Source organism: Hydra viridissima, unplaced genomic scaffold, assembly GCF_058129835.1.
Source record: "Hydra viridissima isolate aposymbiotic clone 2 unplaced genomic scaffold, HvirCarnegie_v1 scaffold_4, whole genome shotgun sequence".
In the NCBI taxonomy this organism is placed as follows: domain Eukaryota; kingdom Metazoa; phylum Cnidaria; class Hydrozoa; order Anthoathecata; family Hydridae; genus Hydra; species Hydra viridissima.
The window spans coordinates 19,854,678-19,871,194 of record NW_028324303.1 but is presented as its reverse complement, the minus strand read 5'-3'; the positions used below and the strand labels follow the sequence as shown (position 1 = coordinate 19,871,194).

General features: G+C 28.7%; 1 protein-coding gene across 1 annotated transcript; it reads left to right on the top strand.

Moving 5' to 3' along the window:
• Nucleotides 1–9,530: 9,530 nt before the first annotated feature.
• LOC149890411 (uncharacterized) lies at nt 9,531–10,346 on the top strand. Its single transcript, XM_090084018.1, has 3 exons — nt 9,531–9,705; nt 9,851–10,088; nt 10,163–10,346. The coding sequence occupies exons 2-3, from the start codon at nt 9,964–9,966 to the stop codon at nt 10,344–10,346; spliced, it is 309 nt and encodes a 102-aa protein (XP_089940144.1). The 5' UTR covers nt 9,531–9,705; nt 9,851–9,963.
• Nucleotides 10,347–16,517: the final 6,171 nt, after the last annotated feature.

The following is a 16,517-nucleotide window of genomic DNA, read 5'->3' as shown; positions in this document are numbered from 1 at the left end:
GATAAAAATATTAACAGTCTATTGTCTTATTATTTCGTAAAGATTTGATCCGCTACTCGACTGAGACTTTTTTTTTCTCTCTCTTTTCTAATATTATTCTAATCGAGTTAGCATAAAAATTCGTTTTACTTACAAGAGCGGTATTTAAAAAAAAACAAAAACAATAGACAAACACTAAATATATTCTGTACATATATATTTGATTCATATGTAATCTATTTTTAAAAAATTGTTGCCGACTACGAGTTAACTTATATGCCGAAATTTGTTATAAGGTGCTGGCTAATATAAATAATCCTAAGAGTTTCCTGGCAATAAAGGGTTAAATTACTATTTTAATTTTAAAACCATAAATTGAGTACCATTTGTTTTGAATGTAAAGACTAACGGATGAGACCTTAAAATTAATTTTGTTATCCTATTTTCATCGGTGGAGATATATGAAACATCTTTTTATGTGCACAGTGCAGATTTACTTTTATAAATTCCACTTTAGTTAGGATGATAAAGACTTGTGATAATATTTTAATTGTTATTTTGCTGTGTAATACAAATGGGGGGATTTTTTCATTTAATTTTCCTTTATTATTTATTTATTTTTCTGTCCGTTAGTTTTTCACATTTATTTGAAGCGAACCGCGGAATTAGTGAATAGTTAAATTTTATGTTACTACATTGTAAAACATTCGGAAAGGATTCATACAAATGTAAGAATTTGTTTAAATTAGCAGAATATAACTCTAAATTTGGATTTGGATTTAGGATTTGTCTTTTTAAGATTAAAAAAAAAAGTTTTTTTGGAATAATATAATTTGAAACTTCTGACTCTTAAAATGAGATACCTGAAATGAAAATTTGTAATTTATTTTTAAAAAAGTCTACTTTTTTCCTTTTCGTGCCTAACCTCCTGACCGTATAACGCATAGTTTAAATTCCACAAGAACAAAAGAATACCTTTTAAAAATGTCTTAAAAGAAAATCTTTAAAACTTTTCTTCTTTTGAATAATGAACGGAATTTTGCCGCTGTTTTTTTTTTTATGCGCCAAAAAAAAATTCGAAAATCATGTTATTTCATTTAAGTTTATTCGAAAATCTTTCGTCGAATAAAAATATAGAAAACAACGAATTTTCACTCCGATTTTAAAATTTTTTAGACTTTGTTTAAAATTCATTTGACGTCTCAATATCTTGACCTAAGAAATTGGTTTTCGTGTACGGCTTAGAAAAAAGTCTATATAAAAAAAGCTTCCTTTATGAAACCATTACATAAGTGTTCCGAATAAGTTTTCAAAACTTATAACGGAGAACAGAAGTTTAAGTACGTTTAGTGCACTAGTCTTTAACTAGAAGTTTAACTCTACATTAGTCTGTTTTCTAATATATAATTATATTGCTTTTTTTGGGTTTTTTCCACATTGCAAAACACCGCAGCAAAGTTCTTTCCCAGTAAAAAGGATTGTATTCGCAATTTTATCTATTTGTAAATAATAATGGTAATTAAAATTAAAAATTCTATTAAAAAGTTCTTATGACAAACCTCTTGTTAACGGTAGCCATAATAACATTTTAATTCAATTTAAAGTCAGATAGCTTTGAAATTTTTAATCGTCATTCGTTATTGTCAAAAAATTATTTTTGTTCAAATTTAACTTCAGACTTTAAAAAAATTGCAACAATATTGGCCCCTCATTACTAACAAGAATGAACTACTTGACTTTGAATACAAGAACAAAAGCGCTTCAAAGTTTAAGAACTATTGACATGTTTCTTTGAGAAATAAATATAAAACGTTAGATACCTAGAACAAAAAGTTTGTTTAAACAGAAAAGAGTAAAAAAACTCCTTAATTATTTTGCTTCTCTAGTTAATGATAATTTTACCTTATAGTGTTTCTACATTTTTATAATTGTTACTAATTTGTTAAAAAACTGTATTGAGAAAATGTCCTTAAGTATGTTTAAATTTAAAATATTCCGTTTTCAGTTGTGAATGACGAAAAATTTTCGTTAACGGGGTTAATACTAAAATTTGTAAATTTGAGAGGTTTTAACATTGTTAAAACTAAATTCCTTTGAATTTCATTTGTGAAGTCGTTGCAATTTGATATTGCGTTGTATAGGAATGTGGGACAAGATAACTAACGTTTTGAAAAGCACTTATATCTTGGTCAATAACTGTTTTAATTAGTAAAACTTTATCAAGAAGTGATATTATGTATTTAAAAAAAACCTCATAAAAACTGAAATTATGCTGGAAAAAATTAATTCAACAATGTTACCTCAAATTGTTATCTTGCCCCTTATGCGGAACAAGATAGCAACTTTTAAAAAAAGTAAATCCCATGATACCATACCTTCTGAAGAAACACGATATCATAAATTCTTGTTTATAAGACAAGTAATAAATGGTTTTGTAGTTTTTAAAACTAACTATATATTTATATAGGGCTATGCAAAAAAAGCCAACTAATCAGTTCATAGAAAATTCCAACACACCAAAACAAAACAAGTGTAAAAGAAAATATTTTAATGCATAATAAAGCAATGTAATAATGACTAAGCTACACAACAGCAATATACAGTACAAGTTTATAGTAGAACATGTACTTTGGCAATACGACGAACGAATCATGTTGCCTCTTGGCTACACAATCTTCAAAATGATTCAGAACTCTACATAAATATGTTATCATTGCTTAATACTAGTTGCATGGCTTCTAAACTAAACAAACTGAATGAGAAATTCTCACTTACCTTTAGCTGGTGATGTAGTAATGAAATAAATGAAATACAAGTGTATAAATTTTTTTTTTTCTTGTTATAGGAAAAATCTTATTAATACTTATCTTTAATCCCAAAAATACAATTTATAACGAAAGCATAAAAAAATCTAGTATATTAATCTACTTTCCTTTCAGCTACAGTCAGTTTTCATATTTAGGTGAGCTTTGAAGATAACGGTAGGTCTTCATCTTGGCCCTTTCGTCTTCTTACCCCATGTTCTCCTATATACAGCGTTGTCAACAATATTTACATGTAAAATTCTAAAAACTTGAACGTAAAGTACTATAATAGTTCCATTTTTCTAACCAAAATGCTAAAGAAAATGCCTCATCTTAAATCTCTTTTTCGACAGTTTTATTTTTGATTTTAAAGATTTTATTTAAATTAAGACAATACATAAATATAAAGTTGCTCTGGTTTATTCCAATTGAAATATTATATTCCAGTAAACTACAAAATTTTAAGAAAATGTAAATATCAGGGGAAAACTTGTATTTTAATCAAGTTAGGTGATCCATGCAGGACCGCCCTAACCATAAGGTTAAATGGGCTATAGTCCCAGGATGCAAGCCTTTTAGGGGCGGCAATTTTTATTTGTGATATCTGTATTTTTTTGTTCTTATTAGTTAGTTAGTTATTAGTCATTTATTTATTAGTTTTATAAAAATTAATTTTTTAATCTATTGGTTTTCAGTTATTTTTAAATGAAAACCCTTTCTTAAAATATTTAACTGATTTTAATTTCTTCTAAATGTGCTGACAAATAATGTTAAAATAATTTAGGATGTCTTAAACTTCGATAGACGGCTTAAATGAAAACAGACCACCTACGTATACTCGCCGCCCGGGCGTATTTATTTACCAAAACGCAAATTGTATTATTTAATAAAGTTAGGAACGCACAATGGGTCACTGATGTTTACCTTAATGAAGATTACACGACAAAAATAAAATTGATATAGTTTTAGTATTATAGTATTTGCCGACTGAATTTACTAAATTATATTAATACATTCAAAAGGTAAGTGCTTTTCCTTTTACATATATGTTCGCTAAAAATTAATTAATAATGATAAACATATATTTTTAACAATACTATAACTTAGTTTAACAAATTATTTAACTAATAGAACTATTATACACACTGCATATGTTATAGATGCCATCAAGCCAACCTTGTATTTAAAAATTACTTGTTGTCTAACATCAATAACTTTTGGTTAGACAATTATCGAGTTAAAAATTGAATCTACATTTCCAAACGTAACCACAGCACTGCGCATATTTTTATGTATTGCAACTACAAACTGCAGTGGCGAAAGATCATTTTCAGCAATCAAAACAATAAAAAATACTTACTATCTTCTTTGGGGCAGAGCAAACTCAATCATTTAAGTATTTTATCCATTGAGTGAGATTTATTTGATAATTTAAATACTAGTGAGATTATTGATCAGTTTGCCAGAGAAAAAGCCAGGAAAATAAATATATAAGTTACATTTGTTCAGGTTAAGGTTTGTTTTTGTTCTTAAATGTTTTTTGATTTAATTAAATTTCATTTTTGTTTAGTATAAAAGTAATAAATAGATTTTTTCTAATTCTGACACTTTTGTAAAACGTTTCCGGAGACGCCGCTCCCATTTGCCATTCTGTGTATTTTCTTAGGAAGAGGGGCGCATTATTTTTAGTAGGCCACGGGGGCCGAATTACTTAAGACGACCCTGGATCTCTGAGTAAATGAGATTTCAATTATCAATTACTTTTTTTATTTTTCATTTAATCAATTCAATCTAGCAAAAAAATATTTTTTTAAATTAACAGCAACACAAAAAAACGTTTCAAATCAACATGTCTGGGATCTGGCATTTTTGAAAATATTTAACATAAAAAAAATTTCGTATCATAAAAATAATAGTCGCGAATAGCTGAAATGTTAGATCAACTTATGTACTTTAACTTTGAGAGGATCTGTTTTAAGTAACTGCAGATCCGTGAAAACCAATTTTAAAGGAAGGAGCACAAAACCAGTGTATTGCGGTAAAATTGTCTTTTAATCTTCACAGAAGAGAACTTGGCTTATTACTAAACCTGTAAAAAGACAACAATGTTACTTTAATAATATGAAACGTGTTATTAAAGTTTCATAACAAAATTCTTTTTAATTAATTTTGAAGTTTTTTTCGATTATCTCAAATTAGCCCAAAATTTCTCACAGACTATTTAAGCTAGAAGGATGAAACTTTCACAGAGACTAAGTTATCATAGTATAACTATAAATATACCATAATCGTTTTAACAACTTTTTAATTTTGGTTAACGTTATGTACTCAAGTACCACATTGTGCAATGCTACTAGCACCATCTTTAAAATTCGGTTTAAACTATACGATATGCAGCATTAGGATACATGCAGAATAAGTACCATAAAAAGAGAATATTAGACTAGTATCTGAATTACATTGTGTAAAATTCATTTACATATTCCTTACTTGATAACTTTGCGGTGAGAAAGGGGAGCTTACAAATATTATTGAAAACTTTAAACTTTACCAGCAAAGAAAATTATGGGAACACTGATTTAAACATTATATAAATGGGCAAAAGAATATAGTTTCCGTAAAGTTAAAAGCTATTTGAAAATCAAATGAATCATACTAAACTTATTCATTCAATCAAGGTGAAAAGAGACGGGGAAACAATATTTACATTAATAGTTACATTGAGAGCCATTTACGAATAACTTTTTTGCATTACAATAGCATCATTTCAAAAAATTCTTAAGAGAGTTTTAAGAAAAACAAACGAATGCGTCAATATCAATATCATTTTCTTTTGTGTTAATAAGATTGTTATAAAATACAAGTCACTAGAAATAGTGATTCACTACTAAATTGTGCTGATCTATGATTACAGTAATACAAAAATAATATTGGAAATAAATTAATGACATAAAAAAAAAAAGTTAAAAATACACAAAATTTACAGAGATTTTAAATAAATCAGAATTTTTATAGAAATATAGGTGATATAAATAATTTAACGGATCCTCATATTTAGAAACAAACGGAGCGTTAATCCCTCTGTTCCAATCCCAGCTAGCACTTGTACGTTGTTAAAACATTAGAAAAATGTCGCGCGGAGCGTTGGCCCAACGTCGGTTGCCAACGTTGTTTTTATATCATTATGGTTACAAATGCGACGTCGCCAACAACAAAAATCCAACGTTGGAACAACATTTATTTTAAGTCGGTACAGTGTAGGATTTTACGTTGGCGCAGTGCTGTATATAATGCCTATTAAACGTTGTATTTTATGCTGATCCAACGTTATATTTTATGTTGTTTCAACGTTGTATTTTATGTTTATTAAACGTTGTATAAATGTTGATTCACCGTTGTATTTAATGTTGATTCAACGTTGTATTTTATGTTTGTTCAACGTTGTATTTTATGTTGATTCCACGTTGTATTTTATGTTTGTTCAACGTTGTACTTTACGTTGATTCAACGTTGTATTTTATGTTGATCCAACGTTGTTTTGTATGTTTATTCAAGTTGTATTTTATGTTTATTCAACGTTGTATTTATGTTGATTCAATGTTGTATTTATGTTGATTCAAATTTGTATTTTACGTTGAATCAACGTCGTATTTTATTTTGATTCGACGTTGCGTCTCTATATAGAAATGCCAAATACTTGGCGCCGCATTCTAAATAGATTCTTTAGATAAACCCTTTCGCTTAAAGGCAATACGTATACAGAAAGAACACCGTTTAACATGGTAAAGATTATATTATTCAAAAGAAAACAAACTATATATCACTACTCTCATAAAATTCATCGCTTTCTTGTTCATTATGGATTTTTTTCTTTAGTTTTTTCCTGTTTCCCGCCCTCCTTCCGCTATCACGATCGCATGCATACCTTAACCATTGTTTTATCACCTCTTCAATATCCGCATCGGTTGATTTTACTGCTTTGTTAAGATGGAAAGCAGCATAAAGTAAAGACAATACTAAATAGTAAAAGTAAAAACAATAACAAAGTTAAAAAAGCTAATACTATATAAAAAGCTAATAATATATAAATTTATTCAGTTGAACGTTTAATTTTAGAAGAATATTTTCAAATGGAGTTTACTAAAAATTTAAACGCAATCTTTACTCTTATAAAGCTACTGCTTAACATACAACTTAACCAACCATATACATGTAATGCTTTTTTGACCTTTCAGAGATTTACTTGACAAGTACAAATTTATTATTTTTATCAGCTGAATTACATATCAAGCTTATTTGAAAGACTATGGCTTATTTATTACATGTCAAGGATAATGGACACAACTGGCTGAACTGTATACAATTTAAAAATATATGTAACACAAAATAACACCTCTTGCAGTGAAAAAGCTCATATATATATATATATATATATATATGTATATATATATATATATATATATATATATATATATATATATACATACATACATACATACATACATACATACATACATACATACATACATACATACATACATACATACATACATATACATACATAACATTATCATTACATAGTTATTCATTTACAAACAAAGAATAACATGTCATTCTTGATGTTAATACTATTTTATTGACTCATTGCCCTGGGCAAACTTTATGATGTATTCTTGTTCTCAGACTCCAATCACTTCTTTACAATTGCAAATATTTAGTTTTTGGTTTGTGCTCTTCTTAAAATACCAAGTCGAATTCGGTTGGTTTGAGAAACCTGCATTTGGATCATATTCTAACCCAGCTAGCACACTTACGTTGGGCCAACGTATGTAAAACCATCGCGAACGTCGGCTGTTTTTTCCAATGCAAAACCAACGTTGATCCAATGTCATATGTTTAATGATGAAATTATTACCGACGGAACTAAAAACAACTGGAAAATTTACATTGGTCCAACGTATGTTTTTACATCGCAAAAAGTTAATTGCTTTTACGATGTAAATACAACGTTGATCCAAAGTATTTAAATTGACTTTGATTCAACCAACGTTGAATAAATGTATGTTTTTACATCGCAAAAAGTTTATTGTTTTTACGATCTAAACCCAACGTTGAGCCAATGTAATCCCAGCTAACACATTACGTTCGGGCACGTTCTAAGAACATTCCGTAAAAGTTCTTTGAGAGAGAACTGTATTTTAAGTCTTCCGGCCGATGCCTTGCGGACTTGCCCGAACCTCTCCAGGGAAGACCCAGAAGCACGTCGACCCTGAGTTTGCCTCCCCTTTGAGGAACGGGCGGAAAAAAAAGAAAAGTATCAGTTTAATACAAGTACACCGGCCTAGCCAACTCGCAGTCAATCCAAGTGACTACACTTGATCTTAGCCATTAGGCCGAGAAGCGATGAAAGTTCTTTGAGCATATTCACCAAACTTTTTTTTAGCTTCAGTCTGACGTCAGTTTGGCATAAGTTAAAACTGTAAAAGCCGTAATCACCAAACTTGCGCAGTTGCGTTTCAAAAAAACTTTCGTAAGTTTTTGCGTAAGTTCAGCACTATCGGTATTCACCAAACTGAAATGGTTTCACCAAACTTTTTAGAAACTTGCTCTCCTCAATTTTCGCAAGTAAAGTTAAGTTTGTAATGAGCTGCCTTAACTTTGGCGTAACTTTAAAATCACTAAATAATAAGAATGGCATTACATTATTATGATGCATATGTAGTTCTATTGTCAGATTGATATATTATTAGGGATCTTATCATACAAAAATTATATATATTATAAAAAGGTTTAATAATAATCATAGATATTAAAAAAAAACAACTGCATTTTAATGATATAACATCTTATTAAGATGTTATATTATTATATGTATTAAGCTTAATATATCTTATATGTAATGATATAGCATCTTATATTAGATGATATATTGTCATATTATTAATATGACATAATTTAATATCTTTATAATGTAACATATAATATCTTTATAATGTATATATATATATATATATATATATATATATATATATATATATATATATATATATATATATATATATATATATAATAGCATAACATCTTTATAAAATGTTATATTATACGAGGATTTGTATTATACAAGTCCCTGTACAACAATATAACATCTTATAAAGATATAATATTTTTATTATTAAATATATTTTCTTCTTCAGAAATTTTTTTTAAAAAGGTACATGTCTTATTAAGTATTATGATCATAATTCATATCGTTGTTTTAACAGCTTTATAAAAGTTTAGTCAAAATGGATATTCCAATTATTCTAGCTGCACATGGTCAAGATCAAGTTTGGTGTTGCTTTAAGCAATTACTCTGATGTGGAATGTCTTCTAAAACTTCATTTACCAAAAAATAATATGAGATATTGTCAACACTTTACACGATGATTTGTCAACAATCATATTGAGAAACAACCCAATTTTTTCAGAAGCAAAAGTACTGATAGCACTAAGGCTTTTATCAACTGCGAGTTTTCAACCAGTAATTGGTAAGAATTATTAGTTAATACCAAAAAGATTAGCTACAATCTTATGATTCTTTATTGTTAAACATGCTTGTTATTAATGGACTGTTACAAATGCAACTTAAAGGTGGTGCTTTATACAGGGTTTTTATTCAACCTAAAATACCTACTAAACCTAAAGGTAGCAAAAATCCCAGGGAAAACCTGAAAAACTTGGTTTACAGAAGAAAAAGAAAAAAGAAATAAAATAAAATTTCTTTTTTCTCTATATGGAAATATGAAACTTTATTATTGTGTAGCAAAAATCAAACAAACCCTAATTTTTTTAACTTAGCATAATAGATTGTCAAAAGATTAATTTTTATACTGCACCCTCCTACTCTTCCTAAATTGTGATTTTATATTTTTGCAGACTTTTGGTAAGGTTACTGTATTTTTCAAGTTATTTAGAGTTTAACCTTGTCAAAGTTCACTTTTCTCTCAGATAACTAACTTGCTTTGCTTTATTAAAATATAATAGTCAATATGTATATTTCGTTCACATTTTGTTTCATGTAATTTTAGGTGACACCTCTCATGGAAGCCAGTCAAGCTACAGTTGCACACTTCGCCAGTTTTACGAATATTTTATTCAGCACTATCATCATCTTGTCAGATGGTATGATAGTCCAAAGGAGATGGCTGAAACAAAGAGAAAGTACTTTCAATCATTTGGAGTTAAAGGTCTGCTTGGAGTAATAGATGGTACAATGATACAAATCAAAGGATTTACTATGGCTGATGAGCCAGCATATATTTGCAGGTAAACTCATCATTTTAATTTAATACCTGATCATTTTGATTTGATACCTTATCATTTTGATTATATTATTTTAGGTCATTAGTCAAAAAGTTTAAAGTATACACTGCTTGGCCTACTTACACAGGCATAGTTAAGATGAGAAACTTAAAAAGCTTTTGTTTCACAGATTTATTATGTCTATGTATGTTTGCATGTAATGCATGCAAGGTTCAAAAAAAATATTTCTGCTATATTATTCTTTATAAAAAAAAAACTTAATATTTTTTTTTAGGTGCTAATGCTTTTTTATGCTGTATTTTATTTCACATTATTATGTTATTATAAAGGGCTTCATGTTGTTAATAATATGTAAAAAAATATATTTGATTTATGAAGAGACATTTCTTCAATTTCACAAAGTGCAACATGTTTATTACAAAAGTTGAAGTTTTTTTTAACATTTTAAATACCACATCATAGTTCTTTAAAGCTTGAAAACATCAAGTTAGTTAACGTAAGTGCTAAACTTAAAACAATATTGTAATATAAGGTCATATAGTTTAAGGTGAACAGTTGTTCTAACATGATGTCAATGTTTCCCAAAAAGGTTTTAGCTGCTCTCAGGATTTTTAAACATTTTAACATTTTGAAGATTTTTAACTTCTTTTTTTTAGAAAAGGATATCCTGTTTTGAACTGTCAGGTTGTCATTGATGCTGATGGAAAGTTTAGAGATGTTGTTGCAAAGTATCCTGGATTGTGCCGTGATGCCTTTATTTTTTTCTAATTCTGCATTAAAACAGACATTAGAATATGATCCAAATGCAGGTTTCTCAAACCAACCAAATTCGACTTGGTATTTTAAGAAGAGCACAAATCAAAAACTAAATATTTGCAAATATAAAGAAGTGATTGAAGTCTGAGAACAAGAATACATCATAAAGTTTGCCCAGGGCAATTAGTCACTAAAATAGTATTAACATCAAGAATGACATTATGTTATTCTTTGTTTGTAAATAAATAACTATGTAATGATAATGTTATGTGTGTATATATATATATATATATATATATATATATATATATATATATATATATATATATATATATATATATATATATATATATATATATATATATATATATATATATGTATATGAGCTTTTTCACTGCAAGAGGTGTTATTTTGTGTTACATATATTTTTAAATTGTATACAGTTCAGCCAGTTGTGTCCATTATCCTTGTCATGTAATAAATAAATCATAGTCTTTCAAATAAGCTTGATATGTAATTCAGCTGATAAAAATAATAAATTTGTACTTGTTAAGTAAATCTCTGAAAGGTCAAAAAAGCATTACATGTATATGGTTGGTTAAGTTATATGTTAAGCAGTAGCTTTATAAGAGTAAAGATTGCGTTTAAATTTTTAGTAAACTCCATTTGAAAATATTCTTCTGAAATTAAACGTTCAACTGAATAAATTTATATATTATTAGCTTTTTTTATAGTATTAGCTTTTTTAGTCTAACTTTGTTATTGTTTTTACTTTTACTATTTAGTATTGTCTTTACTTTATGCTGCTTTCCATCTTAACAAAGCAGTAAAATCAACCGATGCGGATATTGAAGAGGTGATAAAACAATGGTTAAGATATGCATGCGATCGTGAAAGCGGAAGGAGGGCGGGAAACAGGAAAAAACTAAAGAAAAAAATCCATAATGAACAAGAAAGCGATGAATTTTATGAGAGTAGTGATATATAATTTGTTTTCTTTTGAATAATATATTCTTTACCATGTTAAACGGTGTTCTTTCTGTATACGTATTGCCTTTAAGCTAAATGGTTTATCTATAGAATCTATCTAGAATGCGGCGCCAAGTATTGGCACCAATAAGCGCCAAGTATTTGGCATTTCTATATAGAGACGCAACGTCGAATCAAAATAAAATACGACGTTGATTCAACATAAAATACAAATTTGAATCAACATAAATACAACTTGAATAAACATACAAAAATACGTTGGATCAACATAAAAGACAACGTTGAATCAACATAAAGTACAACGTTGAACAAACATAAAATACAACGTGGAATCAACATAAAATACAACGTTGAACAAACATAAAATACAACGTTGAATTAACATAAAATACAACGTTGAATCAACATAAATACAACGTTTAATAAACATAAAATACAACGTTGAAAAAACATAAAATACAACGTTGGATCAGCATAAAATACAACGTTGAATAGGCATCATATACAGCACTGCGCCAACGTAAAATCCTACACTGTACCGACTTAAAATAAATGTTTTTCCAACGTTGGATTTTTGTTGTTGGCGACGTCGCATTTGTAACCATAATGATATAAAAACAACGTTGGCAACCGACGTTGGGCCAACGCTCCGCGCGACATTGTTCTAATGTTTTAACAACGTATAAGTGCTAGCTGGGAATGTCTGTTTTAATGCAGAATTAGAAAAAATAAAGGCATCATGGCACAATCCAGGATACTTTGCAACAACATCTCTAAACTTTCCATCAGCATCAATGACAACCTGACAGTTCAAAACAGGATTTCTTTTTTAAAAAAAAGAAGCTAAATATCTTCAAAATGTTAAAATTTTTAAAAATCCTGAGAGCAGCTAAAACCTTTTTGGGAAATATTGACACCATGTTAGAACAGCTGTTCACCTTAAACAATATGACCTTATATTATAATATTGTTTTAAGTTTAGCACTTATGTTAACTAACTTGATGTTTTCAAACTTTAAAGAACTATGATGTGGTATTTAAAATATTAAAAAAAACTTCAACTTTTGTAATAAACATGTTGCACTTTGTGAAATTGAAGAAATGTCTCTTCATAAATCAAATATATTTTTTTTACATATTATTAACAACATGAAGCCCTTTATAATAAAATAATAATGTGAAATAAAATACAGCATAAAAAGCATTAGCACCTAAAAAAAAAGGTGCTAATGCTTTTTATGAAGGTGCTAATGCTTTTTATTTCAAAAAAAATATTTCTGCTCTATTATTCTTTATAAAAAAAGTTTTTTTTTTATAAAGAATAATAGAGCAAAAATATTTTTTTTGAACCTTGCATGCATTACATGCAAACATACAGAGACAGAATAAATCTGTGAAACAAAAGCTTTTTAAGTTTCTCATCTTAACTATGCCTCTGTAAGTAGGCCAAGCAGTGTATACTTTAAACTTTTTGACTAATGACCTAAAGTAATATAATCAAAATGATCAGGTATCAAATCAAAATGATCAGGTATTAAATTAAAATGATGAGTTTACCTGCAAATATATGCTGGCTCATCAGCCATAGTAAATCCTTTGATTTGTATCATTGTACCATCTATTACTCCAAGGAGACCTTTAACTCCGAATGATTGAAAGTACTTTCTCTTTGTTTCAGCCATCTCCTCTGGACTATCATACCATCTGACAAGGTGATGATAGTGCTGAATAAAATATTTGTAAAACTGGCGAAGTGTGCAACTGTAGCTTGACTGGCTTCCATGAGAGGTGTCACCTAAAATTACATGAAACAACATGAGAACGAAATATACATATTGACTATTATATTTTAATTAAGCAAAGCAAGTTAGTTATCTGAGAGAAAAGTGAACTTTTACAAGGTTAAACTCTAAATAACTTGAAAAATACAGTAACCTTACCAAAAGTCTGCAAAAATATAAAATCACAATTTAGGAAGAGTAGGAGGGTGCAGTATAAAAATTAATCTTTTGACAATCTATTATGCTAAGTTAAAAAAATTAGGGTTTGTTTGATTTTTGCTACACAATAATAAAGTTTCATATTTCCATATAGAGAAAAAAGAAATTTTATTTTATTTCTTTTTTCTTTTTCTTCTGTAAACCAAGTTTTCCAGGTTTTCCCTGGGATTTTCGCTACCTTTAGGTTTGCTAGGCATTTTAGGTTGAATAAAAACCCTGTATAAAGCACCACCTTTAAGTTGCATTTGTAACAATCCATTAATAACAAGCATGTTTAACAATAAAGAATCATAAGATTGTAGCTAATCTTTTTGGTATTAACTAACAACTCCTACTAATTACTGGTTGAAAACTCCCAGTTGATAAAAGCCTTAGTGCTATCAGTACTTTTGCTTCTGAAAAAATTGGGTTGCTTCTCAATATGATTGTTGACAAATCATCGTGTAAAGTGTTGACAATATCTCTTATATTATTTTTTGGTAAATGAAGTTTTTGAAGACATTCCACATCAGAGTAATTGCTTTAAGCAAAACCAAATTTGATCTTGAACATATGCAGCTAGAATAATTGGAATATCCATTTTGACTAAACTTTTATAAAGTTGTTAAAACAACAACATGAATTATGATCATAATACTTAATAAGACATGTACCTTTTTAAAAAAAATTTCTGAAGAAGAAAATATATTTAATAATAAAAATATTATATCTTTATAAGATGTTATATTGTTGTACAGGGACTTGTATAATACAAATCCTCGCATAATATAACATTTTATAAAGATGTTATGCTATTATATATATATATATATATATATATATATATATATATATATATATATATATATATATATATATATATATATATATATATGTGTGTGTGTGTGTGTGTGTGTATATATATATATATATATATATATATATACATTATAAAGATATTAAATTATGTCATATTAACAATATGACAATATATCATCTAATATAAGATGCTATATCATTACATATAAGATATATTAAGCTTAATATATATAATAATATAACATCTTAATAAGATATTATATTATTAAAAATCAGTTGTTTTTTATTAATATCTATGATTATTATTAAATCTTTTTATAATATATATAATTTATGTATGTTAAGATCCCTAATAATATATCAATCTGACAATAGAATTACATATGCATCATGATAATGTAATGCCATTCTCATTATTAAGTGATTTTAAAGTTACGCCAAAGTTAAGGGCAGCTCATTACAAACTTAACTTTACTTGCGAAAATTGAGGAGAGCAAGTTTCTAAAAAGTTTGGTGAAACCATTTCAGTTTGGTGAATACCGACAGTGCTAAACTTACACAAAAACTTAGGAAAGTTTTTTTGAAACGCAACTGCGCAAGTTTGGTGATTACGACTTTTACAGTATTAACTTATGCCAAACTGATGGCAAACTGAAGCTAAAAAAAAGTTAGGTGAATATGCTAAAAGAACTTATACGCTTCTCGGCCTAATGGCTAAGATCAAGTGTAGTCACTTGGATTGATGGCGAGCTGGCTAGGCCGGTGTACTTGGATTAAACAGATACTTTTCTTTTTTTCCGCCCGTTCCTCAAAGGGGAGGCAAACTCAGGGTCGACGTGCTTCTGGGTCTTCCCTGGAGAGGTTCGGGCAAGTCTGCAAGGCATCGGCCGGAGGACTCAAAATACTCAATACCTCAAAGAACTTTTACAGAACGTTCTTAGAACGTGCCCGAACGTATTGTGTTAGCTGGGATTATTGGATCAACGTTGGGTTTAGATCGTAAAAACAATAAACTTTTTGCGATGTAAAAACATACATTTATTCAACGTTGGTTGAATCAATGTCAATTTAAATACATTGGATCAACGTTGGATTTACATCGTAAAAGCAATTAACTTTTTGCGATGTAAAAGCATACGTTAGACCAATGTAAATTTTCCAGTTGTTTTTAGTTCCGTCGGTATTAATTTCATCATTAAACATATGACATTGGATCAACGTTAGTTTTGCATTGGAAAAAACAGCCGACGTTCGCGATGGTTTTACATACGTTGGCCCAACGTAAGTGTGCTAGCTGGGAAAAATGTCACTAAATTAGTAACTATAGTATACTAGTTTAATAAGATAACCGTTTACAAAGACTTCAGTTGCACCAAGTGTATCGAAGAAGAGAGAGAGAGAGAGAGGAAGAGAGAGAGAGAGAGAGAGAGAGAGTGAGAGAGAGAGAGAGAGAGAGAGAAAGAAAGAGAGAGAGATCCTGCGCATGCCGCTAAGCTTTATAGTACTATTTTGCGGTCACGCTCAAAGAAGCTAATATGGCTGGCGTGTTAGCGAACTAAAGCATCACTGCGGTCGGCACTTTAATATTATCATTTTGAATCTTAATCTTTTTCTCAAATGTTACTTTAATTAATTGATTTGATTCTTAGTGTCCTTCTAGCTGGTAAAACTTGTTAACTGTTCTCTTAACAATAAGTGGTCTATTGTTAGAGATTACCCGTACTTCTGCAGCCAGTACCTGCCCATTACTGGATGGGATAAAACTTTAAATTATGCCCATTTTCCAAACTGAACGTGGAACTTTTGAGTCATCAATTAACTCGACGTCGCTAACTTTTGTTTGAAATCCCGAATTCTGATTTGTAATGGTTTTGTGAAGTTCTTGTAA